Source organism: Lonchura striata, chromosome 6 (genome assembly GCF_046129695.1).
Source record: "Lonchura striata isolate bLonStr1 chromosome 6, bLonStr1.mat, whole genome shotgun sequence".
NCBI lineage: Eukaryota > Metazoa > Chordata > Aves > Passeriformes > Estrildidae > Lonchura > Lonchura striata.
The window spans coordinates 64,271,286-64,298,656 of NC_134608.1; the positions used below are offsets into that span (position 1 = coordinate 64,271,286).

At 51.4% G+C, this 27,371-nt stretch overlaps 1 protein-coding gene and 1 pseudogene across 1 annotated transcript in view; both read left to right on the forward strand.

The window, feature by feature from the left end:
* The window catches only part of LOC144246546 (uncharacterized), a 972,872-nt gene that overhangs the window by 778,484 nt on the left and 167,017 nt on the right, over positions 1 to 27,371 (forward strand). Inside the window, exon 7 of the mRNA XM_077784457.1 lies at positions 3,337 to 3,339. Coding sequence (XP_077640583.1) covers positions 3,337 to 3,339 — 3 coding nt within the window. The remainder of the gene's footprint in view (positions 1 to 3,336; positions 3,340 to 27,371) is intronic.
* Positions 19,583 to 20,515, forward strand: LOC144246401 (olfactory receptor 14J1-like; annotated as a pseudogene).

A 27,371-nucleotide genomic window follows, 5' to 3' on the forward strand; every position in this document is an offset into this window, starting at 1 on the left:
GAAATGAGTAATTATATTCCAGTGAGTGCACTGGTAATTAGCCAACACTGAACCCACCGCACTAATTAATGCATTGGCTGAGAAATCTCAAAATGGTGAACCAAAACCACTACAGGAATGTTCCTGATGAACTCCCCCGGACAAGAGGGAAATCAAGGCAGAACCATGGTTTGTCAGGACTTGCTTGATCCTAATAAACCCTGCGGTGGATTTGGAGCTGAGACCTGGAACCTCGGGGCCTGAGAGGAGATTTCACAAACCTTTCCAGGAGTTAGAGTCAGAGGAAACCCCCAAAGTGTCACAAAACATTAATGGGACACACTGAGGTCCATCCTGAACACAGGCTCCTCATGGACTCCTTGGAAGAGAGAACTGGAGGCCAGGATGACACAAAAACCTGTCAGAGACTCAAAATGGCACAAAAACCTATCAGTGTGGAAAGGGAAATCCAAAGTACCTTACAAAAGTTGAGTATCTCTGAGTATTAATGAGCCCTACTGAGTGCCTGTACAAAACTCTCAAGGGACCCCTTAAAGCAGATAATTGAGGCCCTGATTGCACAAACCTCTCACAGAGTCTGGATCAAAAGGGAAACAACAAGGACCTTAAAAGAACTGAAGTACCTTGAAGCATTAATGGGCCCCACTGAGTGTTGTTACTGACAAAGCCTCTCCAATGACTAATTACAACAGATAATTGGAGGCCATAATTGCACAAGCCTCTCAGAGACTCCAAGGCCAAAGCAAAAGCCAAAGTCCTTTCAAAAACCTGCAGTCCCTGGGAGCAAGAAGGAGCCCCCAGGGCCATTCCTGACCAAGGCTCCCCAGGGACTCCTTCCAGCAGATCCTTGAGGCCACTGGGATGTGGGCTAGGGGGGGATGCTGAGGGCAGGACCAGGGGCTGACAGTGCCCAGCCTGGCTGGGGCTGTGCCAGGAGGTCCCAGGGCCTCAGGACAAGGTGTCTCCTCACAGCCCTTGGTGGCACAGACCCTGCTGTGCCCCAGGGCACCAGGACTTGGCTTCTCTTTGTCCCCACCTGGCATCAGTGCCTCCAGTCCTCTGCTCTGCCTGGGGCCTGGGGACACTTTCTCAGTCGTGTCCCTCAGTTGGACCCGTTAAAAGTCCAAGAAACTTTGGGGTTGGATTCTGACTTGGAGTTCTGGAGAGGTTTCTGCAGCTCCCTCTCAGGGCCTGATGTTCAGGGCCTGAGCACAAAGCCCCAGAGGCTCATTAAAGTCCTTGTGCTGTGTCTGTGCTGCTGAGCTGGGCCGGGCTCCTGGCACAGAGGGTGATCCTGGTAACCAAGCAGAGCTTCAAAAGCACATTTCTCTTGCTGAGCAGCTCTTCTCCCTGCCCAGCAGGGCTGGGGCACTGCCTGCAGCTAGCGCGGGCACAGCACAGAGGCACAGAGAGCTTCAATCAGTCAGGGCTGGGAAGGGGCCGAGAAGTGCCTGGGGCAGAATCACTGCCAGCCCTTGGCACAGGAACCTCTGGCTGCAGGACAATACGGCTGCAGCTCCTGGAGTGTCGCACTCCCGCCCCAGATCCCTGTGCTCAGCCCCGGCTAGCTCTCGTCCTGGGGCGAGGGCGGGCGATGGAGGCACCCTCCGCCGCTCCCAGCTGGGGTTTGGAGAGTGCCTTTGTGGGTTCCGGGCAGCGCTAGCAAGCCTCGCGGTGGTAAATGAAGAGCGGATCCTACTGAGGGCTAAGTCCGAGTTTATTGTAGCCCAACGGGGCCAAATGTCCTAGAACGGTGCCAGCCAACAGGAACAAGCACAAGGTGCTTGCACTGGCTTATAAACTGTAAGGGAGGGGTATCCAACGACCAATGGGGATAGGGATAGGGGGTGGCTCCGGGTTGGGGGGATATGGTGGGGTCCAATGGGGGAAGGATATGGGGGGAGCCCCAGGTCCTCGACCAATCACCCGGTGCCCTGAGTAGAAGCTTCTGGATGGATGGGAAGGGGCACCGAGTGATAGACAAGGCACCCGGGGGGGGGGTAAAATGCCTCTTTCAGGGTGATGGATAGATACTGGAAAGGCGGGAAGGGAGGACAAGGCGGGAAAACTGGGGATAAACCAAGTTGCACACGGGGGTACAAAGGAATAAACCAATACATAATACAGGGATAATAAAACATACAAATAACGCAACTCCACAGGACTGTGCCTTTAAAGGTTAAAATTCAGTTGTTTTCAGTGGGATTGAGTGGTTTTGTGGTGACAGAACCATCCCTCTTGGCTTTTGAAATTCAAAGAGATGGAGAACACTGCCCAAAATCAACCCAGAACCCACAAATCCTCCAGAAGTTGAGTTCAGACTGTTCAGGGAGGGTGCAGCTGCCGGTGGCAGGATCAAATGAGACGGGTCTTGGTTCCAGAATCCATTTCTTACCCCCCAAAAGACAGGGTAAAGGCAGGGCTGTGGGGTTTGTATAGGGTATCCCAGGGGTGGAGTTAGGGTTTGGGTCAAGGGAGGAATTACTGGCAACACAAGAAGGGTGATATCAAACTCCTGCCTCTTAGCAACAGGGGCACTCCACACAGAGTGCGTCCCCAAATCCTAAATTCCCCCTCAGACTCCTGTGAAATGGTGCGACTTCCGATATTTTTGATCAATTTCTTTAATTTAACCCTGCTTTGTCTGTGTTTAAAGAATAAAGATTAATCAGAGGAAAATTAGGGCCAAATCAAAAGGAGAAGCAGCCAGGTTTGTTCCCAACATTGATCACAGGGAATGTGGGTCACCAGACCTGTGCCCAGTGTGGGTCCTGCAGTGGGGGATGGAGCTGGAGCAGAGCACAAAGCTTTTCCTGCAGTTGGGGTACTGGCAGGGTTGCCCTTACCGATGCCTCCGTTGGTGTTTGGTCAAGTCAGAGCTCTGGGTGAAGCTCTTCCCACACTGGGGACACTTGTAGGGCCTCTCCCCGGTGTGGATGCGCCGGTGCTTGACAAGGGTGGAGTTGTGCTTGAAGACCTTCCCGCAGTCGGGGCAGCGGAAGGGCCTCTCATCTGTGTGAATGCACTGGTGTTTGAGGAGATCAGAGCTGGTGTGAAACCTCTTCTGACACTCAGGACACTCATAGGGCCTTTCCCCAGTGTGGATGCGTTGGTGGATGATGAGTTCTGAGTTCCAACCGAAGCCCTTCCCACACTCCCCACACTCGTAGGCCCATTCCCCTGTGTGGATCATGTGGTGGCGGATCAGGTTGTTGCTCTTCCTGAAGCTCTTCCCACACTCCAAGCACTTGCAGGGCTTCTCCCCATCATGAAGCTTCTCAGGGACCACCAGCTTCGAGCTCTGGCTGAAGCTCTGCCCACCTTCCTGGCCCAGAGTGGGTCTTTCCTCCTCAGAGCATCCTGGGCTGGGTTTGCAGACCCTCCTCCTGTGGTGTCGCTGGGGCTTTTCCTCCCTGTTGGATTCCTGTGCTGTGGAGTTGCTCAAAACAGCCTCTTCCACCAGGTTCTGCCGTGGGGATTTGTCCTCTCTGGTCTCCAACCTCAGCTTCTTGTCTGGGGTAAGAAAGACAAGGAGAGGACAGGATTTACCTCAGTGCCAGAGGGAAGGGCAAGGAGATCCCCACAGTGCGTCCCCGGCAGGAGGGCACCGGCAGCGGGGCTGTCCTGCAGCTGGGGGCCAGGCTGGGAGATGAAGCAGGAGAGAGGGGCAAAGGGGCACTGACTTCCTTCTCACCTGCCTCGGTGTCCCAGGGCATCTTCCTCTTCCTCATAGCCTTCTCCATCTGGCAAAGGGTTGGGGATGGGAAAATCTGTTTTGGGAAGAAAACAAGGGATAAGCACAGTGAGGTTTGTACTGGTTTGAAGGCAAACCAGGGGGAGAGTCTAAGACAGAATGACAATTGAATAAGAAAATTAAGATCAAGGCAATGATACAGAAACACTGGCTTAATCTGACAAAGTCAGGATATAACCTGACACCCCAATAATAAGAGTGGTGGTAGCAGTCTGATGAAATGGTGGCTGCAGTGCAGCTGGAGTGATAAACGTGATTCTGTCAAAGCTGTGATCCTGTAAAAGGGTCTGGTCTTCCTCTGAAGGTCCAGTGGTGCTTATGGAGCTCTTGTGTTCTGGGAATGCAGTAGGCAAGGTGGTCCTGGTGTTGCAAATGGTGAGATTATATCCAGGCAGGAATGCTTGGTTCCTCCCCCTGGGTGGAGCATCCCACAATGGGATGATGTAATTTTATCAGTGCTGCAGTGACACTCAATGGCCCATTAACAGAAGATGGCCCCTGGAGGGCGTTATCAGGGCTGAGCCATGGAAGAGATAAAGAACACTGCCCCACCTGTTGATAAGAGTTTATGGAGATGGAGACTGAAAACACTTTTGGTTACATCTGACACTGTAACCTAAAACAGTGAGGCAATCCCTGCTCGGGGTGGGGGGTGAACACCACCCCCCTTACCCAAACTGGCTCAGGTGTAAAACCCCCACCCTGGGAAGGCCAAGCACACAGGGGACAATGTCACACTTGCCCCGCCCCAGGGGAGATCTCTGTCCCTGTCACTCCCTTGCTCTCTTCTCTTTTTCTTTCCATCTCTGTCTACCTCACATTTACTGTTCAATAAAATCCACTTTGGATTTGGTCTTGTTAGCACCTTAATTGGGGCAGAGGCATCTCTCTAACAATTTCATTATCCAGATTGCAACAGTATTTTGGCACAGTGAGTTCAGGGCACTGTTGTCTGACCCCAGGTGCGTTTGACAACAGCATGGTTCTCTCCTCTGAGGAGCTTGTGGCTCTTTCTGGAGGAACTCTTGGAAACCTGGATGCAGCTTCCTCTGAGTGACTTTAGGGAGAACTTATGAGAAAAATGGCTCTTGTGGGTGGCCAGTTTAAAGAAAATATTTTGTTTTTCTTCTTTGAAAAGTCTGTTAAAATCACTGGAGGAAAGGGACCAAATGATACCAGCAAGACTGACAAGGATCATTCACCACCAGGTGAGGAACACAAGGCTACTTAAATCCTACAGGAAGCCCAGCTCAAGTAGCTAAATTCCCAAATAACTCCTGAATTCATGGGCTTTGGGGGAAGAATCATTATTTTCTTGGTCCCTGTCACCTTTGTGATAGTTACACAGACCTTTCCCTTCCTTTTAATAATCTGTATTGGGCCAAATTTCCGTGTTTGTTTTTTTTTTGGAACCTCCCAGCATCTGAGCTGGAGCTGTGCTTGAACTGATGAAATTTGGAATTGCTAGAGAATTGCTTCTGTTGTTGGTTTATTAATGTTTGGGATTTATTTGTGTTTCCATCAGAAATGACTTGTGGGAAGAGCAAATCTTCCTCAAGGCATTTTATGTAGGGTTAACTTTGATTTCTGCTGAGTTTGTTTTATCCAGTGTCCAGGCGATGCTCAAGGGGTCTCTGGTTTTGGTTTGGCCCTAATTTACTTCTGATTTGTCTTTATCAATTAAAAACACCTGGAAAATGACTATAAAGAGTATTGATCAGAGATGTCAAAAGTCCCACCATTTTAGAGGTATTTGAGGTGGAATTTACTGTCTGGGAACATATTCTGGAGGATTTGTGGGTTCTTGGGGGTTATCTGGTAGTGTTCTCCATATCTTTGCACTCCAAAACCCAAGGTGGATTGGTCTGTCACCTCAAAGTGACTCAATCCTACCTCAAAATGGCTGGTTCCCACCTCAGCCCCATGCCAAAATTGCTCAATTCCTCAGCCTCCAGGATGAGATGGGGTTGGAAGTAGATCGGGAGAAGTGAGATCCAAATTTGAGGTTGTGGGGTCAGGATTGTGTGGGGCTGAGTGGGTATGATTTATTTTGAAAATAAGTAAAACTATCAGAATTATTGATTTTAGTCCCATTCCTTTTCTGTCAGTTCTGGTTTGCTTTTCAGAGTGCTGCCTTCTCAGCTGATTTTGTTTGTGTCCTCCTGCCCCTGACTGAAAAGAAAGATGTGTTCTATTTGCCATCTGTATGAGAGTTGTCCTGTGTTAAGTGGGCAGTTTTTCCTTATCTCTTCCACAATCAATCCTCCCTCAGGGGAGACATCTGCTGATAATGGGCTATTGAATGTCACTGCATGACTGATAAGAACTATAACATCCCATTGTGAGATGCTCCGCCCAGAGGGAGGAGCCAAGCATTCCTACCTGCATCCAGACTTGAGATTCTGGCCCACCAACACAGATTTTTCTGTGCTGGATTTCTCAGAGGAACAGCTGCCTCTTCCTCTTCAGAAGAAGACTCCCTTTCCTACAGGATCACTTCTCCAACAGAAACACACCTGACACTCCTGGAGGACTGCACCCACAATTCCAATTGGACTGTGTTGGACAGGGTGTCAGGTTGTATTCTGACTCTATCAGTGTTGTTTTAGTTTACTGCATTCTTTATTTTATCTTTTTGTTTTTTTCGCTAATAAAAAGCTGTTATTCCTGCTCCCATATTTTTACCTGACAGGCCCCCTTAATTTCAAATTTATAACAATTCAGAAAGAAAGAGTCTACATTTTTTCATTTCAGGGGAGGCTCCTGCCCTCCTTAGGAGACACCTGTCATTCCAAACCAAAACACCTCCTTTCCGTCCTGCCTTCCTTTGCCTGCTCTGTTTCTCTCTCAGTGCCTCCTTTGACGAGGGCAGCTCCAACCAAAGGCCCTGCCCTGATTTAATTCCCAATCCACGAGCTACAATGACTACGGGTGAAGTTATGAAGGCTGGCAGTGAAATGTCACTGTAGGATCTTGCTCCAATTTTGCTTTTGGTCCCTTCTTAAGAGCTTTGCCTTCAAGGGCAGGAACATCTTTTCCTGGCTGGGAATTGGAATTCCAGCCCCTGAGAGCATGTGCCATGGATCCCAGAGGGGCATTCCTGAGGCTCCCAGGGTGCTATTCCTGCCGTGCCTGCCAAGGAGCTGTGTAGGGCAGGGGACAAGGTGCAGCAGCTGTGTTGGTGCTGCAGTGCCACAACAACCCCTGGTTCCAGAAGTTTCCACACTGCCAACAGTGGTTCCTGGGTTCCATGGTGCCTTGCTGTGTCCCCATGGATATTTGGTGTCATGAAGTTCTTCAGTGTCACAATGGCCACTTCACTCCATGAGCTTCTGCAGTGTCCAAATGGCCTCCTTGGATGGGCAGTGTCACCATGGACCATTGGCTCCATGCAGCCCCGCTGGGTCACCATGGACTCCTTGGTTCCATGAGGTTCTGGGGGTGTCTCCATGGTCTCCTAGGATCCACAGTGTCACAATGGACCACTGGATCCACGTGGCCCTGCTGTGCCACCATGGCCCCTTGGTTCTATGGGACCCCAGGGTCACAACTGACTCCTTGCTTCCACGTCACCCACTCAGTGCCAAAATGGCCCCTTCATTCCATGGGGAACACAAAAGATTGATAGAAACATTGAGCAAATCCTGCTTAACACAGCTGGGAACATCTGTTTGCATTCCAAAGAGAGGTAAAAGGTGAGGCTGGCAACAGCAGCTTCCATCTGCAACAGAGATCCAGGGAAAGGACAGGGACAGAGAGTTCAACTGGGAGACTCAGAGAATTCTGCTTCCAGAGATCATTTCTGGTCACACTGTCCCTTGTAGAAAGGTGACACCAATCCAGGCAGCCTGTACTGAGCAGGTGGTTCCTGAGTGGGGTTTGTTGTTTAGGAAACCTGCTCAGGCTTTTCCAGTCTTTCTTTCCCAAGAGGAAAACTTCTCCTGGGCCTGTGTGCAGGCAGAGCCCTGAGGAGAGCAGGTGGGACACGGTGCAATGGGCTGGGACATGGAGCTGCAGAGCTCCGGGACAAGGTTCTGATGCAGGGCACAGGGATGTCAGTGCCAGGTGGGCGATGTCAGACATGGTGAGGCCGGGGGTGAGGAGCAGCTTGTCCAAACAGGGTCAGCCCTCAGGGGGCTCATTTTTCTACATGCCCAGACCTCCTCAGGAGACACTGAGCATCAAGATCACCTGGGGAATGCTTCTATCAGCTCTTCTCTGAACTTGAAAACAAAACAATATTGCTTTTATAAAAGAAAAAAAATCAGGAGGTGCACTTGGAAATCTTCCTCCTTACAAGAACTGCAAACTGACTCCAATCAGCTGCACAAGCCCTGGAGATTTGCAGACCATTGAAGGAAGACAAAGAGCACCTGAGGGCTTTCTGTATTTTAATGATCCCTACGGTGGATTTGGGGCTTAGTCCAGAACCCTCAGGCATTGAGAGAAGGCTGAAGGAGCTGCTCAAGGAGTCAGAAGCAAAACTCCAAGTTGCTTGGAGCATCACTGAGGGCTGGGACTGCCAAAGGCTACCAGGGACTGGTGAGAGCAGATCCTTGAGGCCAGGATTGCAGGGAGCCCAAGGCTCAGAGCAGGGAACTGCAATGCTGAGCAAGGCCTGGGCTGGCTGGGGGAAGCAGAAAGGCCAAGCCCTGAGCCCAGCCTGGCACAGCAGGGCCTGTCCCTCACGGGTGGCTCAGGGCTGTTTGTGGGGCAGGGGGGATGTGAGGGGCAGCAAGGACAAATGTCAGAAATCTGTGTGACCCTGCAGATCCTCATGGAACCAAGGGGCCATTGTGGCACTGTGCTGCCTCATGGAATCAAGGAGACCATTGTGAACTCAGAGACCCCAAGGAACCAAGGGTCCATGGTGCCCTCGTGCAGCCGCAGTGTCACAGAGGAGCCCTTGTGACACAGCGAGGGCACACGGAGCAGAGGGGTCATTGTGACACATCAGGGCTCTGTGGAACCATGAAGCCATTGTGACATTGCAAGGCCTCATGGAATCACTGTGGCCATTGTGACACTGCAGAAGCAAGGGGAACATTGTGACACTCCAGGGCCTGATGGAACCAAGGAGACCATTGTGACACCAGGGGTCCCACAGAACCAAGGAAACATGGGACACGTCTGGCTGGCTGGGCCTCCTGGGGAGCACCTGAGAGGTCTGGCTGACCTTGGCATGTCGAGGGCTGCTTCTCATCTGCCCCTGAAGCACTGGGGTGTTGGCCTGATTGTTTAAGATTTTCTAAAACCTTCTGAGTTTACATTCTTGTAGCAAATTTTCTCCCGCAACTTTCTGTAAATAATTTATTGTTTTGCATTTCTTCATAGAGGAGGAGAAATTTGATGGACGGTAGTTTGTCCAGTGTTGTTGGATAGGTGGTCCTTTCACCCTCCAATCCACTGTCACCTTTGGAAAACAATAAATGTTGGAGTCAGAAATAAATTATATTTCTTTTACCGTCACAAACGCAAAGGTGCCCATCATGTTTTCTCATGTCCCATAGTGACATTGGGGCTCTGGGCTTTCCTTCCTATGGGAGAGAACTACTCTTCTCCTCCAGGGGCCTATAGCCAAAACTGGAATTCCTCTTCCAAAGTTCCTTATATTGCAAGGATTGTTTATAGATGAAATCTGCCAGGAGAGACAGATCTGGCTGCCTTGGCCACCGGGGGGCCACCTCTCATCTGCCTTTCAAACACTGGGACCATGTGCTTTTCTTTATTATGGGGAAAAAAACATCCATCTCAACCAGGTACCCACGGCCAAAATTGGGCATCTGCCTCCAGAATTCCCTATATCCAAGAATAGATCCCAGAAAAATGATGCCAGGAATCACAAATCTGGCTGGCCTTGGCTTCCTGAGGGCTGGCACTCATGTGCCTCTGAAACACTGGGACTCTGTGCTTTCCTTCCTAATGAAAAGAACTCTTCTTCCTGTCTAGATGTCCACGGCCAAAACTGAGATTCCACCTCCAAAATGCCCTATGTCCAAGGATAGTCCCTAGATGAAAGTTGTCAGGAGAGAGAGGTCTGGCTGGCTTGGCCTAAGGGTGGCCACATCTCATCTTCTTCCAGAACACTTGGATTTTGTGCTTTTCTTTCCTATAGGAAAAAAACATCCATCCTGAGCAGGCGTCCATGGCCAGAACTGGGATTCCACCTCCAATACTCTGTACATCCAACGATTGCTCCCAGTGAAATCTGCCAGGACAGACAGATCTGGCTGCCCTTGGCCTCTTGGGGATGCCTCTCATCTGCTTTCAAAACACTGGAAGTCAGTGTCGTGGCGCGGCAGGCACTCCCCTCACCGCGATTCCCCGAGCGGTGCCGTGCTGGGCTGCAAGAGGGAAGAGAACGGGCGGCCACTCCCCCTGCGAAGCTCTGCTGTCCCAATTGGTGGCGCGGGGACAGACGAAGGCGACACGGGACTTGGGGGTGAACAGGATGGTTTTATTCAGTGAGCCCCAAGACCCCCTCGGGAGCGGGAGCAGAGCTTTTATACAAGAATTCAGGGAGACGGGTGTAGGAACAGCAACCAATGAGGGAACAGCAGGGGAGGAGTTTAGGGCAGGACTAACATATGACAAACCTATTGGGGGAAGCAAGGGAGTGGAATAGCACAAAGTAATCAATAGGGTGTTGAGCCTCACTAAATAGACAGGGAATGCTCTGGAAGCAGAGGAGGGGGCTAGGATGAATGACAGGGAAGGTTCCAGGGAAAGGGGCAGGGAAAGGGAGGATTGACAACTTGGAGATGAGGGGGTTAGGGGAGAGCTAGGGAAGATTGACAACTGGGGAGAGGAGGAGATTAGGGATCGGGGGGGGTGAACAGATATTGAACAAATATCACATTAAAGAAAAACACACCACCGTATCTCCCCCTTTCTTTTTATAAAAGGAAGGAGAATTCTGCGGTTTAAGCAAATTAATATAACACACAAATAATATAAAATTCATACACTAAATACAGTAAAAATACACTAAATACAGTAAAATCATATAGCAAATGATGGTCGGAAACACAACACAGACCAGCAAATAACTAAATTCTGATCTCCCAAAAACAGGAGAATAAGGGAAAAATATTTAAGTTGAAAAACATCAGAAAATAATAACTTAATCATAATTACAACAAAACAACTTAATATTTAATCAAATTGTAACATTACATATTATTAAAAGACATAAGTTGAAAGACATCAAAAAAGGATAAGTGAATTATGTTTACAACACATGAAGCATATAAAAACTTGATCTGGAATACATAAAATTGTCCTAAACGAAACTCCAAATTAAGTGTACAAAGCACAGCAGGATTTCTGACTTCATCTGATTTAGAACTTGCTTTGTCACGGCGCTTGTGATGTTTAGCTTCTTAAAATTCCTAAAGCGGAGTCACGTCAGCGGACAGTGACGTGGTTTGTCCAATTTGAATGTTTGTTTGAGAGGTGGGCATAATATCTTGAGTATTAATTAAATGGGATGATCTTTCTTTCTATAAAATATAACTCAACAAACAGATTATTCAAAAAATAATCAAAAGCAAAAAGAGGAATTCGTAGTTAAATAAAAAGGAACATTGGGTAGGGTACATTAAGGAATAGGATAGGGGGGCGACTAGGATGCCGCCATCTTAGGGGGAAAACAAGATGACGGATCCCCAGTCCCAGGTTTCGACTCTATTTCCTTGGGAGATGGTCCCTCCCGATCCTTCCCCCCGGAGGAAGAGCCAGAAGAAGGATGGGTGAATATCCAACCCCGCTTCCCCCAGTAGGGACTAGCCTCGTGCAGGGACGGTGCAGGGCCATTGAGGGAGAGATGGGACTGGCGGGAAACCAGGGGCGGAAAAGAAGGGTCAAGGCGGGAAATGGGTCCCGAGCGGCGTGGCCAGCGCCATCTTGGGAGGGGGTGCCGGGCACACTGCACTTGGCCTGAGCAGCGTCCAGCAGGGCACTTGGGGCGGCTCGGCCACAGCAATCCCCAAGGGAGGATAGGGAAAGGTTTAGGAAAGTCCGAGGGGATGGGGCATAGGGAGCTTCACAGAAGCCAACAGGGGAAATGTACAGGAGGGGGGCCCGACGCAGCTGGATGATGGCGCAATGCGTGGGTGTAAAGGGTCTCTTTTAACAACCCTCCCATAGTTAACGTGTCGCCTTTAAATGTTTGTCCCACTTTTGTCTTCTCTAACCCCTCCGTCCAGCCCAGAATGGGGAGGGGAGGATAGAGAAGACAATATTTTTGAGGAGAAGAAAAAGAAATCTAATATGGGTTGCCACAAAAGACTGGGTGAAGAATAGCACTCAGTGCTAACCCCCCCCCAGAAAAGGAAAACCCACCCGCCTGCCAGGGACATGCAGGGATACAGCCCCAGTCTGGGTGCAGGCGGGGGTTAAAACGCAAAAAGAAAAGCGGCAAACCCAGCCGTCCATCGGGGCGGCCCCCACCCCGTCTAGCTCACCTTACCCTCCGGGCCCGGGCGGAGATGGCTTGAATCTTCTCCTCGACTCGATGGAAAAGTCACGCTAAAACTGGGGATGTTCCTTCCCGGTTTGGCCCTTCCGGAGGCTTAGGTGTTCCCGTTAAACCAAAGCTCGTCCCCGAAGCCTTGGTTTCGGCCACTATCTGCCTCCGGTGGTCTCGCTGCAGATGCCTTTCTTCAGGCTCAACTCGTGAGCCACTGCCAAACCGCACTCTTTGTCCTCGGGTAAGTCCACCCACTTAAAGCTTCTGCAGCCCGGCGGCCCCCACAGTGCGGCTGCTCCAGGGCGGGTAGAGAGCGCAGTGGCGAGGACGAAGAGGTCCCGGAGCTTCAATCTTATTGCTCGGCGCTCAGCTCCTCTTAGCATCCGGCAGAGCTTCCACAGCCGCAGATGTCCCTCTTCCCTCCTTCTTCTTCTGTGAGGCGGGCACCCCCACGAATTTGCCCGTTTTTTCTAAAAGACGAAGGAGGGAACCATCCTCTACTACCATTTGTCGTGGCGCAGCAGGCACTCCCCTCGCCGCAGCACCCCGAGCGGTGCCGTGCTGGGCTGTGAGAGGGAAGAGAACGGGCGGCCGCTCCCCCTGCGAAGCTCTGCAGTCCCAGTCGGTGGTGCGGGAACAGACGGAGGCGACACAGGACTTGGGGGTGAACAGGATGGTTTTATTCAGTGAGCCCCAAGACCCCCTCGGGAGCGGGAGCAGAGCTTTTATACAAGAATTCAGGGAGACGGGTGTAGGAACAGCAACCAATGAGGGAACAGCAGGGGAGGAGTTTAGGGCAGGACTAACATATGACAAACCTATTGGGGGAAGCAAGGGAGTGGAATAGCACAAAGTAATCAATAGGGTGTTGAGCCTCACTAAATAGACAGGGAATGCTCTGGAAGCAGAGGAGGGGGCTAGGATGAATGACAGGGAAGGTTCCAGGGAAAGGGGCAGGGAAAGGGAGGATTGACAACTTGGAGATGAGGGGGTTAGGGGAGAGCTAGGGAAGATTGACAACTGGGGAGAGGAGGAGATTAGGGATCGGGGGGGTGAACAGATATTGAACAAATATCACATTAAAGAAAAACACACCACCGCAGGTCAGTGGTTTCCTTCTGATGAAAAAGAACTGTCCTTCTTCTCAAGGTGTTCATGGTCAAAACTGAGATTCCTTCTCCCAAATTCCATATATCCAAGGATCTCTCCATGACAAAAGCTGCCAGGACAAACAGGTCTGGCTGGCTTGGCCTCTCAAGAGCCACCTCTCTTCACTTCTGCCTTTGAAACACTGGGGCTCTGTGCTTTCCTTCCTATGGAAAAGAACTGTCCTTCTTATCTACACAGAAATGACTGAAATTGGGGTTCCACTTCCCAAATTCCCTATATCCAAGGGTTGCTTTCAGACAAAAGCTACCAGGACAGAGAAGTCTGGCTGGCTTAGGCCTCTAGTGGAAGCCTTTCATCTGTCCCTGAAACAGCGGTGTTCCGTGCTTTTCTTCCTGTGGAAAAGAACCATCCTTCTACTTTGGGTATCCATGTCTGAAATTGGGATTCCACCTCTAAAATTCCCTACATCCAAGGGTTGCTTCCAGGCAAAATCTGCCAGTACCATCAAGTCTGGCTGGCTTTGTCCTCTGGTGGCTGCCCCTGCCACACTGGGGCTCGGTTCTTTCCTTCCCATGGAGATCACTGTGACACTGTGAGCACCTCATGGAACCAAGGGGATCATTGTGGCACCACTGGAGCCCATGGAACCAAGGGGCCATGGTGACACCGTGGGGCTTCATGGACCCAGAGACCATTATGACTCTGTGGGGCCCGATGGAACCATGGAGACCATTCCGACCCTTCAGGGCCTGGTGTCACCAAGGGGGCATTGTGACGCCTCAGGGCTACCTGGAAGCAAGGGACCCCATGGAAGCGAGGGAACATGGAACAGGTCTGGCTGGCTTGGCTTGCCAGGGGCCACCTGACAGGTCTGGCTGATGTTGGAATGCCAAGGGCTGCTTCTCATCAGCTCCTGGAGCAAAGGGGTTCTGTGCTTTCCTTGCTATAGAAAAGAACTGTCTGTGTTCTGATGCCCATTGCCAAAGCTGGTATTCTCCCTAACAATTTCCTGTATGCAAGAGTATGTCTTAGAAAAAGACAGCCAGCTCTGGCTGGCCTTGCACTGTGGTGGTCACCTTTCATCTGCCCCTGAAACAATGGGGCTCTGTTCCTTCATTCCTGTGGAAAAGAAATGGTCTTCTTGTCCATGGTCCATGGCCAAAATTAGAATGTGGCCTCCAAAAGTCCGTATATCCAAGGATTGCTCCCAGACAAAAGTAGCCAGGACAGACAGGATGGGTTAGCCCCATCCTCTGGTAATTTTCATAGACCATGACCTTAATATTTTTATTAGAAAACACCTTGGAGAGGGCCCAGAGATCTCCCAATGAGAGGTTTTGGGGGCTTGGGCACATGGCCACTACATATGGACAAGTTACAGATGAAAAAGCCTGGCTGGGTCTCTCTCCCTTCTGGCCCCACAGAGGTGCCGAGGCCGGCCCAGCCCCGTCTCGGCCGTGGGGCCGGGCGGCTCCTGCCGTGGGGCCGGGCCCCTTCCCAGGGAGCCGCCAGGCGCCATCGGCTGCCGGGCAGGGCAGGGGAGGCCGCGGGGCCGAGGCCGGGCCGTGGCTGCGGGTGCTGACATCTGGCCCTGCCGAGCCCTGCCCCGCCGCCAGCCCGGGCCCGGCCAGGATCCGCCGGGCCCCAGGAGCAGCCCCGGGCCGGGCCGGCTCGGCCAAGGCTCTGCCGCCCTTGGGCTTCGCCCGCAGCCGGCGGGCAGGGCAGGAGAAGCCATCGGCCCCGGCCGTGCTGCTGCTGGGCTCTGGCCTGGCTGCTGAGATCCTGGCCCTGCCCCAGCGCGGCCCAGCCTGACACAGCCCCAGCGCAGCCGCTGCAGAAACCTCCATGGCAAAACAGCTCCGGCCGCAAGCACCGAGCCCGGCCGGGCTCACGGAACCATCTTCAGCCCCGGGCAGATATTGACTCTGCCAGTGCTGCCATCCTCCCTCCAGTGAGAGAAAAGGACACAGGGCAGGCACACAGAGGAGCAACATGGACACACCGAGGGCAGGGAAGAGGAAGTTGAGTCCCAGATGGGAGGGATGAGGAGATGCCTTGAGCTTGGGGCTGGAATCCTCTGCTAAAGCTGTGGAGAAGGATGTCATTGATACATCAGACTCTCTTTTTCCCCATAATGCATTGAAAAATATGGGGAGATGACTTGTTTCAGCAAAGGCCTCCATCCTCAAGTGAGCAAATGTTGCAGTTACTGTGATCCCATGAGAAGTTTGAACAGAGGAGAGCAGAGTGGTTACACACTGTACCCTCAGGGAGAGGAAAAGAAGACCTCTGTTCCCAGAGATGAAGATGATTTCAGAAATAGATGAAGAGAACCTTTGCTTTTAAACAGCTCATCTGTAAATTAATATCCCATAAATTGACATGGACCATAAACACAGCCATGGGAAAAGCTGTGAAAAAATGGGAGGGACTTCACAATTGCACATTTTTCGAGGCAGCTGCAATCCATGGAAATGAAAAGCCATGAGATAACTGTTTTCTTGTGGATAAGTCTCCATAACATTAACACGAGGAACTTCTCTCCCTATTTGAACTGACCTGAAGTTTTAGGTTTGTTCTCTTTATATTGTAAGGTTTTATGGAGAGAGGAAGAGTTCTGAAAGTTTGTTCTGATCCTTATTACTCTTTCTTTTGGTTACTGTTAATATACTTCTCTTTAAAAGTTTAAACTTTTCTTTTAAAGTTCTGAGCCTACTTTGCCTTTCTCCTAATCCTATCTCACAGCAGGAAAGGAGTAAGTATATTGCAGTGAGTGCACTGGTGATTAGCCAACACTGAACACACCAAAATAGTTGATGCATTGGCTGAGAAATCTCAAAATGGCAAACCAAAACACTACAGAAACTTCCTCTTGAACTGCATTAGAGCAGAGGGAAATCAAGGCAGAGCCATGGTTTGTCAGGACTTGCTTGATACTAATGAGCCCCGTGGTGCATTTGGAGCTGAGCCCTGAAACCTCAGGGCCTGAGAGGAGATTCCACAAACTTTTCTTGCAGTCAAAGTCAGAAGAAGACACCAAAGTTTCTCAAGGCAATAATGAGTCCCACTGAGGTGCATGCCCAACACAGGCTCCTCATGGACTCCTTGGAGAAGAGAACTGGAGACCAGGATGGCACAAAAACCTCTCAGAGACTGAAAACGGCACAAAGAACTCTCAATGTGAAAAAGAAAACCCAAAGTACCAGAAAAAAGTTTAGTATCTCAGAGTATTCATGAGCCACAGCGTGTGTCTGCACAAAGCTCTCAGGGGACTTGTTAAAGCAGATAATTGGAGCCACAATAGCACAAACCTCTCACAGAGTCTGTATCAAAAGGGAAACACCAAGTACCTTAAAAGAACTGAAGTACCTTGAAGCATTAATGAGCCCCACTGAGTGTTGTTCCTGACAAAGCCTCTCCAGGGACTAATTACAGCAGAATATTGGAGGCCAGGATTGCAGAAAGCTCTCAGAGACTGCAAGACAAAAGCAAAACACTGAGTCCTTTGAAAAACCTGCAGTCCCTGGGAGCATGAAGGAGCCATTGCTGTCCAAGGCTCCCCAGGGACTCCTTCCAGCAGATCCATGAGGCCACTGGGATGTGGGCTAGGTGGGGATGCTGAGGGCAGGAGCAGGGGCTGACAGTGCCCAGCCTGGCTGGGGCTGTGCCAGGAGGCCCCAGGGCCTCAGGACAAGGTGTCTCCTCACAGCCCTTGGTGGCACAGACCCTGCTGTGCCCCAGGACACCAAGACTTGGCTTCTCTTTGTCCCCACCTGGCATCAGTGCTTCCAGTTCTCTGCTCTGCCTGGTGCCTGGGGACATTTTCTCAGTCGTGTCTCTCAGTGGGACCCATTTAAAGTCAGAAAAACTTTGGAGTTGCATTGCGACTTGGAGTTCTGGAGAGGTTTCTGCGGCTCCCTCTCAGGGCCTGATGTTCAGGGCCTGAGCACAAAGCCCCAGAGGGTCATTAAAGTCCTTGTGCTGTGTCTGTGCTGCTGAGCTGGGCCAGGCTCCTGGTACAGAGGGTGATGCTGGTAACCAAGCAGAGCTTCAAAAGCACATTTCTCTTGCTGAGCAGCTCTTCTCCCAGCCCAGCAGGGCTGGGGCACTGCCTGCAGCCAGCCCAGGCACAGCACAGAGGCACAGAGAGCTTCAATCAGTCAGGGCTGGGAAGGGGCTGAGAAGTGCCTGGGGCAGAATCACTGCCAGCCCTTGGCACAGGAACCTCTGGCTGCAGGACAATGCAGCTGCAGCTCCTGGAGAGATCTCCTAAAGCTGGAACATCCCAATGCCCACAGACCCTGTGAGTGCATTCTCTGCTCATCTCCTGTGCAGAGCAGCCAGGGGTGCCCAGGGCTGTCCTGCAGAGCAAGGTCCTGCAGCCCAGGGCGCTGTGCTGGGCCAGGGACTCTGCTGCCTGCCAGGGACAGCTCTCAGCCGGCCCTGGAGCTGCTCCCAGCGCTGGCCAGGAGCTGTGGGGGGAAGGAGCCACCCTGAGCAGGGCAGGTGCTGCTGCTGAGAGGGGCTGGCTGGGGCAGGGCTTCTCCAGCTCCAGACCAGCCTGGGCACAGCTCCGGCGGACACTTCCCAAAGAAGGTAAACCTGGGATTGCTGTAAAGGTCAGGAAATTTCCTGAAAATGTTTTCAATTTCCATGTATGGAGCCGGATGGGAAAGTTGGGATAATGACAAAAAGATTTTTGCTTTTTATACATTTTTCATATATTCATAGTTCTGTAAATTACTATTATATTGTTATAGAAATATAATCCTTACATTATCTATTAACCTCTTAATTAAGTATATTAAATTACTATTATGTGCTTATATAAGTGTAATTCTTAACTGACTCTAATATGTTTCCTACCTATCTCTTAGATTGTACAAGAATAAGCTGACTATCTAAATATATTCCTGAAATACTGAATAGTCTTATTATTAGGAAGAGAACCTACAAGAAGAACATTTTGGTTTTTGACAACAATGTGAGTAGTCATAAGTAAAGTGGGGCGAAGAAGCCCTTGGATCTACTCCAATGGGTTGAGCCAGGGTGTGTAACTGGGGCAACTGAATCTCCTATTGGATATTCCTGTTAAATATCCTAATTAATCAACCTTAGTAAATTGTTGAAATCAAGGGCCAGGTGTCCCCCATCCCCACTGGGACACCTGGGAACTTCCAATAAAGGTCTGGTTTTTACTTCACTGTTTTAACACTGTGGCAAGGGTTTTTTTTTTCTCTTTTTGATTATAAACAGGGGGATGAGAGAAGCAGAACAGGAATTGTAATCCCAGAATCACAGAACATTCTGAGTTTAAAGGGACACACAGGATCATCAAAGGAATGTTTGAACATTTACAGAGACTCCAGAACTGTGACTTTGGGTGGTCAGTGTCTCTGCTGGGAGCCTCCCAAAGGGCCTTCAGCCACTCCTCAGCCCTGGGCAGCAGCAGCATCACCTCTGCAGGGCCCAGCAGGGCTCTCCTGAGCTGCCCTTGCCCAGCTGCACACAGAGCCTGCCCCAGCCAGGGCCCTGCACACAGGCAGGTTTCTGTAGGGCCGGGCCGAGGGCACACAGGGTGGGATGGGCTCTGTGAGCGCTGGCAGGGACAAGGCACCTCTCAGGAGGGGATGTCCAGTCCAGGGAGATGCTCAGGGAAGCAGAGGGGGCTGAACAGAGCAGTGCTGGGGGAACAAGCCCATCCAGCCCCTCACCTTCCCTCAGCCACAGGGAATCCTTTGCCTCTCTCATCTGTCAGTGGCAAACTCTGAGTGCAGCAGGAATGCTGGGGATTTCTGACCTCAGAGAGAAAGGAATGAACTATGGGTAGGATAACAATTCCTTAAACCAACTCCTGCCATCTATTTCCTTTAGAAATAAAGTGAAATTTCTTTAGATGTCTGAATGCAGATGGTACCAAGCCTTTCTCCATCAGGAGTGATTCCCCTGACAAATCCTGAATATCCAGCCTTGTCCCCCTGCCACATGGCCACAAACCCAGGGCAGCAGGGCAGGGATGGCTCCTCAAGAGCCCCCATGCACAGGCCTGGCTGCTTCTGGACACTCAGCCAGCACAACTGGAGCTCAGGCAGGGACCTGGGTGAAGGTTTTCCCAGAGCAGGAACAAGGGTGGGTGAGTCCCAGCACAACAGGCTGCAGGGAATGGCCCAGGTTTGGCTCCAAGCATCCTCTCCTGACTTGTCCCTGTCCTTTCTCCATGAACAGGTGCCCATGTGCAGCCACAGCAAATGTCCAACAGCAGCTCCATCAGCCACTTCCTCCTGCTGGCACTGGCAGACACGCGGCAGCTGCAGCTCCTGCACTTCTGCCTCTTCCTGGGCATCTCCCTGGCTGCCCTCCTGGGCAACGGCCTCATCATCAGCGCCGTAGCCTGAGGCCACCACCTGCACACGCCCATGTTCTTCTTCCTGCTCAACCTGGCCCTCAGCGACCTGGGCTCCATCTGCACCACTGTCCCCAAAGCCATGCACAATTCCCTCTGGGACACCAGAAACATCTCCTACACAGGATGTGCTGCTCAGCTCTTTTTCTTCATGCTCTTCATCTCAGCAGAGTATTTCCTCCTGACCATCATGTGCTACGACCGCTACGTGTCCATCTGTAAACCCCTGCACTACGGGACCCTCCTGGGCAGCAGAGCTTGTGCCCACATGGCAGCAGCTGCCTGGGCCAGTGCCTTCCTCACTGCTCTGCTGCTCACTGCCAATACATTTTCCCTGCCCCTGTGCCATGGCAATGCCCTGGGCCAGTTCTTCTGCGAAATCCCACAGATCCTCAAGCTCTCCTGCTCCAATTCCCACCTCAGGGAACTTGGGCTTCTTGCTGTTAGTGCCTGTTTGGTATTTGGTTGTTTTGTGTTGATTGTTTTCTCCTATGTGCAGATCTTCAGGGCTGTGCTGAGGATCCCTTCTGAGCAGGGACGGCACAAAGCCTTTTCCACCTGCCTCCCTCACCTGGCTGTGGTCTCCCTGTTTATTAGCACTGGCTCAGTTTCCCACATGAAGCCTCCCTCCACCTCCTCCCCATCTCTGGATCTGGCCCTGTCAGTTCTGTACTCGGTGGTGCCTCCAGGCCTGAACCCTCTCATCTACAGCCTGAGGAACCAGGAGCTTAAGGCTGCAGTGAGGAGACTGATGAATGGATGCTTTCAGGAACATTAAAATGCTGGCCAATTTCTGTAATAAACATCATCTTGGATACTTATTGTTGGTTTCAATTCAGCAGTTCTTTCCTTTAGTTTTTTTCAGATTGTCCACTAAGAAATGTCATCGTTTTTGCCATTTCTCATACTGTTTCTCTTCACCTTCCCTGTGCCCACAGACGTGTCAATGAGGGGCTTCACTCTTGGTGGCTTTAAAGTAACTAAAGGATCTCCCAGCAGAGTTTTCTGCAGAGATGCCCTTTTGTTGACTTCTCTGGAGCTGCAGCAGCAATGTCTGTGTGCAGAGCTGGGGCAGATCAGTGCTGGCACAGCAGCTCTGGTCCTGCTGGCCACATCATTCCTGATCCAGGCCAGGAGCCATTGGCCTTCTTGGCCACCTGGGCACACTGCTGGCTCATGTCCAGCCTGCTGTCCATCAGTCCCTGCAGGTCCCTTTCTGCCTGGCTGCTGTCCAGCCCCTCTGTCCCCAGCCTGTAGCACTGCAGGGGTTGTTGTGGCCAAAGTGCAGGATCTGACACTTGGACTTGTTAAACCTCACCTTGTTGGATTTGGGCCCTGGATCCAGCCTGTCCAGGGCTCTGTGCAGAGCTCTCCTACCCTCCAGCAGATCAACATTCCCAGACAACTTGGTGTCACCTGGGTTCCATAAGGCCCCAGAGTGTCCCAATGGTGTCCATGATTCCATGATGCCTCCCAGTGTCAAAATGTCCCTTTGGTTCCATGGGACCCCTTGGTGTCACAAAGTCCCTTGGATCCTTGGGCCCTGCAGTGTCTCAATGTCACTCTGGCCCCCCAAGGCCCTGCAGTGTCACAAATGGTCTTTGGTTCCATGAGGTCTGGCAGGGCAGCAATGCTCTTCTTGGTCCCACAGTGTCACAATGGCCTCTTGGTCCCAAGGGCCACCACAGTGTCAAACATTTTTCCTTCATTCCGTGAGTTCCTGAGGGGCAGCACTGTCCCCTTGGTTCCATGGGGCGCTGCAGTGTCACCATGGCCCCATCATGACATGAGGTCCTGCTCTGTCACAAAGCTCTGCATGGTTCCACAAGGGCCTGCAGGGTCACAGTGGCCTCTTGGTTCCATGAGGCCTCAGAGTGCCCCGTTGAATTCCTTGGTGCTGCAGTGTCCTGGACTCCGACTTTTCCTAAATTGGGGACCCCAGAACTGGACCCAGCACTCGAGGTGCTGCCCAACCAGTGCCCAGCACAGGTGAAATACGGATGAAAAATAAAAACCCCACAATTCCAATAAAGATTTGTAAGGAATGGTATGTTTATTTACAGCGCTGGACACACTGGGGACTCATTGCCCTTCAATGGACATGCACCCCCCTAAGAAGTCCCAAAACTTTTTAATTACCCTTAATTAATTTCCATAGGCATAGAATTTCACAATAGGTTCATGCATATTCATTCTGACGATTTCATGTTACACTTAGAGCTAGTTACACTTGTTTTTGTCAGAAAGTACAGAAAGAACTCCTGGGTCACTCTGCGTGGTCTTTTAAAGGCCCAAGGAGTCTTTCTTATCTCTTTTAGTGTGGAAATTTGCATTATTTCTCTTTAGCTGGGCCAACTTTGCTAGTGCTGCAGTTACCAGACTAAACAGCATATTTCACTCATGTTAGCAAGCTCAAAGCAGCACATTTCACCGAAATCCAAATGGATTTCTACCCTGTTAAATTTTCACTCTGTCTCACAGGGGAAGAATCACTGCCCTGGTCCTTCTGGCCACAACATTCCTGATCCATAGGAGTGCCAGGGGTTGGATGAGGGAAATGGTGGGGGAAGGGTAGGGACAAAGTGTTATTGATTGTCAGCCATGAAGGATCATGATTTTCATATGTATTCAGATTGCATAACAAGGTGCTGGGGGTCAATATCAATTGGATATTGCTGATATCAAGATATAAATAGGAAAAGTTAAAAGGGCAAAACAATTCTTTCTGCATTGTTTTCAATATAGTCTATCCACTTTGAAGACACTTCTGAAACCTGGTCCTGTCCTGACTGGGCCAAGGGCTACAGCATGAGCGATCTCCTGCTTGATCTGGGTGAAAGCTTGTTGCTGCTCAGGGCCCCAGTGGAAATTGGTGTGGGCGACCAGGTAGGAAGGGCTCAAAATCTGGCGATACTCGAGAATGTGCATTCTCCAAAAACCTATGGCACCTAGGAAAGCTTGTGTTTCCTTCTTGGTGGTGGGTAGAGACATCACGGTGATCTTATTGATCACCTCAGTTGGAATCTGGCGCTGTCCATCTTGCCACTTTACCCCAGGAACTGGATCTCTCAGGCAGGACCCTTGACTTTGCTCTTCTTGATGGCAAAGCTTCCAGCAGAACCTGGACGATCCTCTCTCAAATACTTCCATTGCCATGTTCCCCCACACAATGATATCACTGATGTACTGCAAGTGTTCTGGAGCTTGACCCTTTTCCAGCGGAGCCTGGATCAGTCCATGGCAGATGGTGGGGCTGTGCTTCCACCCCTGGGGCAGTCAGTTCCAGGAGTACTGCACGCCCCTTCAGGTGAAAGCAAACTGAGGCCTGCATTCTGCTGCCAGAGGAATGGAGAAAAACGCATTAGCAATATCAATGGTGGCATACCACTTTGCTGCCTTGGACTCCAGCTCGTACTGGAGTTCCAGCATGTCTGGCACAGCAGCGCTGTGGAGTCACTTCATTCAAGCCACGATAGTCCACAGTCAATCTCCATTCTCCATCAGACATGTGCACAGGCCAGATGGGGCTGTGGAAGGGTGAGTGGGCCTTACTGACCACCCCTTGGCTCTCCAGCTCACGGATCATTCTGTGGATGGGGATCACGGCATCCCGATTCGTTCAATACTGCCGGCCGTGCACTGTCGAGGTGGCAATTGGCACTCATTGCTCTTTCACCCTCAGGAGTCCTACTGCAGATGGGTTCTCTGACAGTCCAGGCAAGGCGTTCAATTGCCTAATGTCCTCTGCCTCTGCAGCAGCTATGCCAAAAGCCCTCCTGAGTCCCTTTGGGTCTCTGTAACAGCCGTTCTGGAGGAAGTCTATGCCCAGAACACACGGGGCCTATGGGCCGGTCACAATGGATGTTTCTGCTGCTCCTTCCCAGCCAGGCTCACCTTGGCTCCCAACAGGGTCAATTGCTGTGATCCCCCCGTCACCCCAGCAATGGAAACAGGTTCTGCCCCACATGTCCCGATGGCATTGGGGTACACTGTGCACCAGTATCAGCTAAGGCTTCATATTTCTGTGGCACTGATGTGCCAGGCCATCGGATCCATACTGACCAAAAGATCTGGTTTTCCCGTGCCTCTCCCTGGCTGGAAGCAGGGCCCCTTTAACACTGGTTATTATTTCTTTCCTGGCCGTACATGGTAGAGGTACTTTCAAGGGGATCTGACAGATCATACTCGGCAGCTCGGTCATGGGAGGCTGAGGCTACCTTCACTTTACTGGAATTCCCTCGGTCAGTGCTTCCCTCCTTGAGCTGACACACCCACGCTGCCAGGACAGAAATGGGTTTCCCATCCCACCTTCCCATGTCTTCCCCATGGTCACGCAGAAAGAACCCCAGGCCAGCCCGTGGGGCTTACCTTCTCTCTCTGGCTGGGGAATGTTGGGCTCTGACTTTGGGGCCTGTGACTCGCACTGGGGCAATGTGGGAACTGTTCCTCCTCACCTCCACCCTCATCTCCCTCATCTCCTCTTTGAGTTCCTTGCCCACAGCAGAGCCATGAGCCTGCACTGGGCCATGGATCATACTCTCACAATTTCTCAGCTGCTGGCAGCAGAGCCCACTGTCTCTCGGCTGTTATCGGCATTAATCGTGGCAATGAACGTGGTGTACTGAGACGGCCCCAGCCTTGCCAGACTCCACAGCATTTGCCCTGTGCACCTGACCTTGTCGGGGTCATTATCATGCTGTCCATCCCTCCCAAAGAGTACCTCCAATGCTGCCACTTCCCTCAGCTGTTGGTCCCTTCCTCAAGGGTTTTCCAGCACGTCTATGCTGGTGCTCCTGCATTCTCACCCTGTGGACAAACCTCTCTCTGACACTCATTAAAATCCGCTCCCAGAGGGAAAGGGACCCTGGCTCCCTTACAAAAATCTGATTCATACCTGAGTCCTGGGTCAAGGGTCCCAAATTCCTTGCCTCACCACCATCCAGCTGGGCACCTGTACCCATGAGGTCTCAGACTTGAAGCAGTCAGGTTGTATAAGCCTCACGTCTCCGTCGTTCAATGTCCTTGTGCAGCTTACGGAGACTTTTGTACGTCAGGGACTCGGTGATGATCACAACCTCTGGTTCCCCTGTGGGTTGTAAGGGCCTTCCCTTATCTGGTTGCTCTGATTCCATCTCAGACCTCCTTGTTTCTACAGGGGCGACTGCTGCTGGCTGTGGCTGCCTTTGTGGTTCAGCTGGAACCTGGACAGTTGTAACATCTGTGGGTTCCACTGCTGCCCCATCAGACTCTCCTTTTTTGGGGCAGGGGGAGGGCTTCTCACCAGCTGGGGAAATGCACTCCTTCAGCATCTCCTGCATCTCCCTCAGCAGACCCCCACCCAGTCTGGGTGGTTCATATCTGGGCTGGCTGTGGGGCAGGGTCAGGCTCTGGGGCAGCAGCATCCCTGGTCTCTGGGGCCGTGTCAGGTTCTGGGCTGGGTGTCAGGGTGGTTTTCCAGGTTAATCTTCCCTTGTCTCTCAGTGCCAAATAGAACAGGGCTAACAGCAACACAGCCCCTGTATGATATCATTGGTATTTGGAGTGGATCTGAGCCCTTCACAAACTGGTGGGGCAAACCCAAAGAGATGGTTAAAGGGTTGGGAGAAAATTTCCCCCAGTGTCATTTCCTCACAGTAGGTGCCATTATTAAAGTAACCCCAAAAGCACACAGTCAGTGTGTGACAGCTGTGAATCCATGTGCCTGCTTCCCAGAGGAAGTTAAAGATCCATGAATTCTTCCCCTTATTCACCCATAAAACAAACCGGAGAACAGCCACAGCAGCCTTGGCTGTAGGAGCCGTGTTTAGATCAGGGCCTGCAAATGGAGAAATGCAGCCACGGTTCCGTGCCACCCAAACCAGGGCAGGCTGGAGCACAGGGTGCCGCTGAACGAGGTTTCTGTAGCATTACACAAAAATCAAAAATTGGATTACTCAAGAACTGTTATTCCCTTTTTTGTTTCTTTGCCTTCGAGCTGCACGTTGGGTGCCAAAATCTGTCTTGGTTTGCAAAGACAGGAGTCTGCTAAGGAAGGCAGGACCCTCCCTGAAATGGGGAAAAAAATAAATGTAGACCCCCTCCCTGTAAACTGCTATAAAATTAAGGGGGCTCTCAGGCAAAAATATGGGAGCAGGAATAACACTTCTTTATTAGGGAAGAAAATTAAAAGATAAAATAAACAATGCAGTGAACCAAACTAACAGATGGCAATTGAATACATCTTGCCTTGCAATCTAGGACACAACTTATTCAGCATGAATCACATCCATTTAACACATGCTCCTTACCCACAAATATTGCCCAACTGAGACTGACATGTCAAAACATTTTTTTTAAATTATGCATTTTTCTTCATAATTAAAATTTAATTAAATTTTAATAAATTATTTCAATTAATTAATTTTAGCTTAATAACAATTAAAATATTATTTTGCTTATGCATAAAAATATTATTCGATATTTTATTATTTCATTTTAATGCTTGTATAAAAAAATCTCTATATGTGTTTTGTAACGAAAAAATTGGATCTAAGTAACACAATTCCCTTCATTAATTCATTGAACACTATTGGCTATTGATTGGGCACTCAGGTGGCTCGGGCGGGGCTCGCTGGGGCGCGGGGGCTGATGGGAGTTGTAGGCGCGGGTACAATGCGCTGTAACGGGGCCGCGGAGCATCACGGAAGTTCCAGGCACAGCGGCAGCGGCACTCGGTGGGGCGCGGGGCATGACGGGAGATGAAGTCCCGGCTGGAACAGCGCTGGCCGTGCGCCGCAGCGCATGGTGGGAGCTGTAGTCCCGGGAGTGGCTCGGACGCGGCGTTTGGAGCCCGAGAAGGCCTCGGGGGACACTTTTGCATCCGAGCCGCGACTTGAGCTCCTTGGGGGCTCTGGAGCACTCGGGGGGAGCTTAGGCAGATTTAACCGGGTTCCTTAGGGCGCAGGGCGCGGCAGGAATTTTAGGCGCGGAACTGTGTTCTGAAGGGCTCTGGGGCCGCGGGGGATGAGAGGAGAGGAATTCCCAGAAGTGGCTGTACCGGGCATCTGTGGGGCTGGGAGCACTCAGGGGATCCGAGAACGCTTTTGGGGGGTCTCGATTGGGCGCTGAGGAGCACTTAGGGATCCCGGAGGGTCTGGGGGACTCTGATGGCACAGATGGGGGCGCATACTGGGGGGGGGGGGGGGGGGGGGGGGGGTGTCTGTGGAGCGCGGGGCATGACGGGCGTTGTAGTCCCGGCCCCAATGGGGCTCTATTGGGCTGCGGGGCATGATGGGAGTTGTAGGCAAAAAGAAAAGATGGCGCAGACTCCAGGCACCGCTCCCAAAGCCATGATCCCTGCCGCTGATTGGTTGGAAGCTGTGATGGGCGGGAGCCTCGGCCAATGGGAGGCAGCGGAGGCGGGAACTGCCATTCAACCCCTCCAGTCCCTCCCAGCACAGCCCAGTTCATCCCCAGTAGAGCCCAGTACAACCCCAGTGCCCCTCCAGTCCCTCCCAGCACAGCCCAGTTCATCCCCAGTACAGCCCCAGTGCCCCTCCAGTCCCTCCCAGCACAGCCCAGTTCATCCCCTGTACAGCCCAGTACAACCCCAGTGTCCCTCCAGTCCCTCCCAACCCAGCTCAGTTCATTCCCAG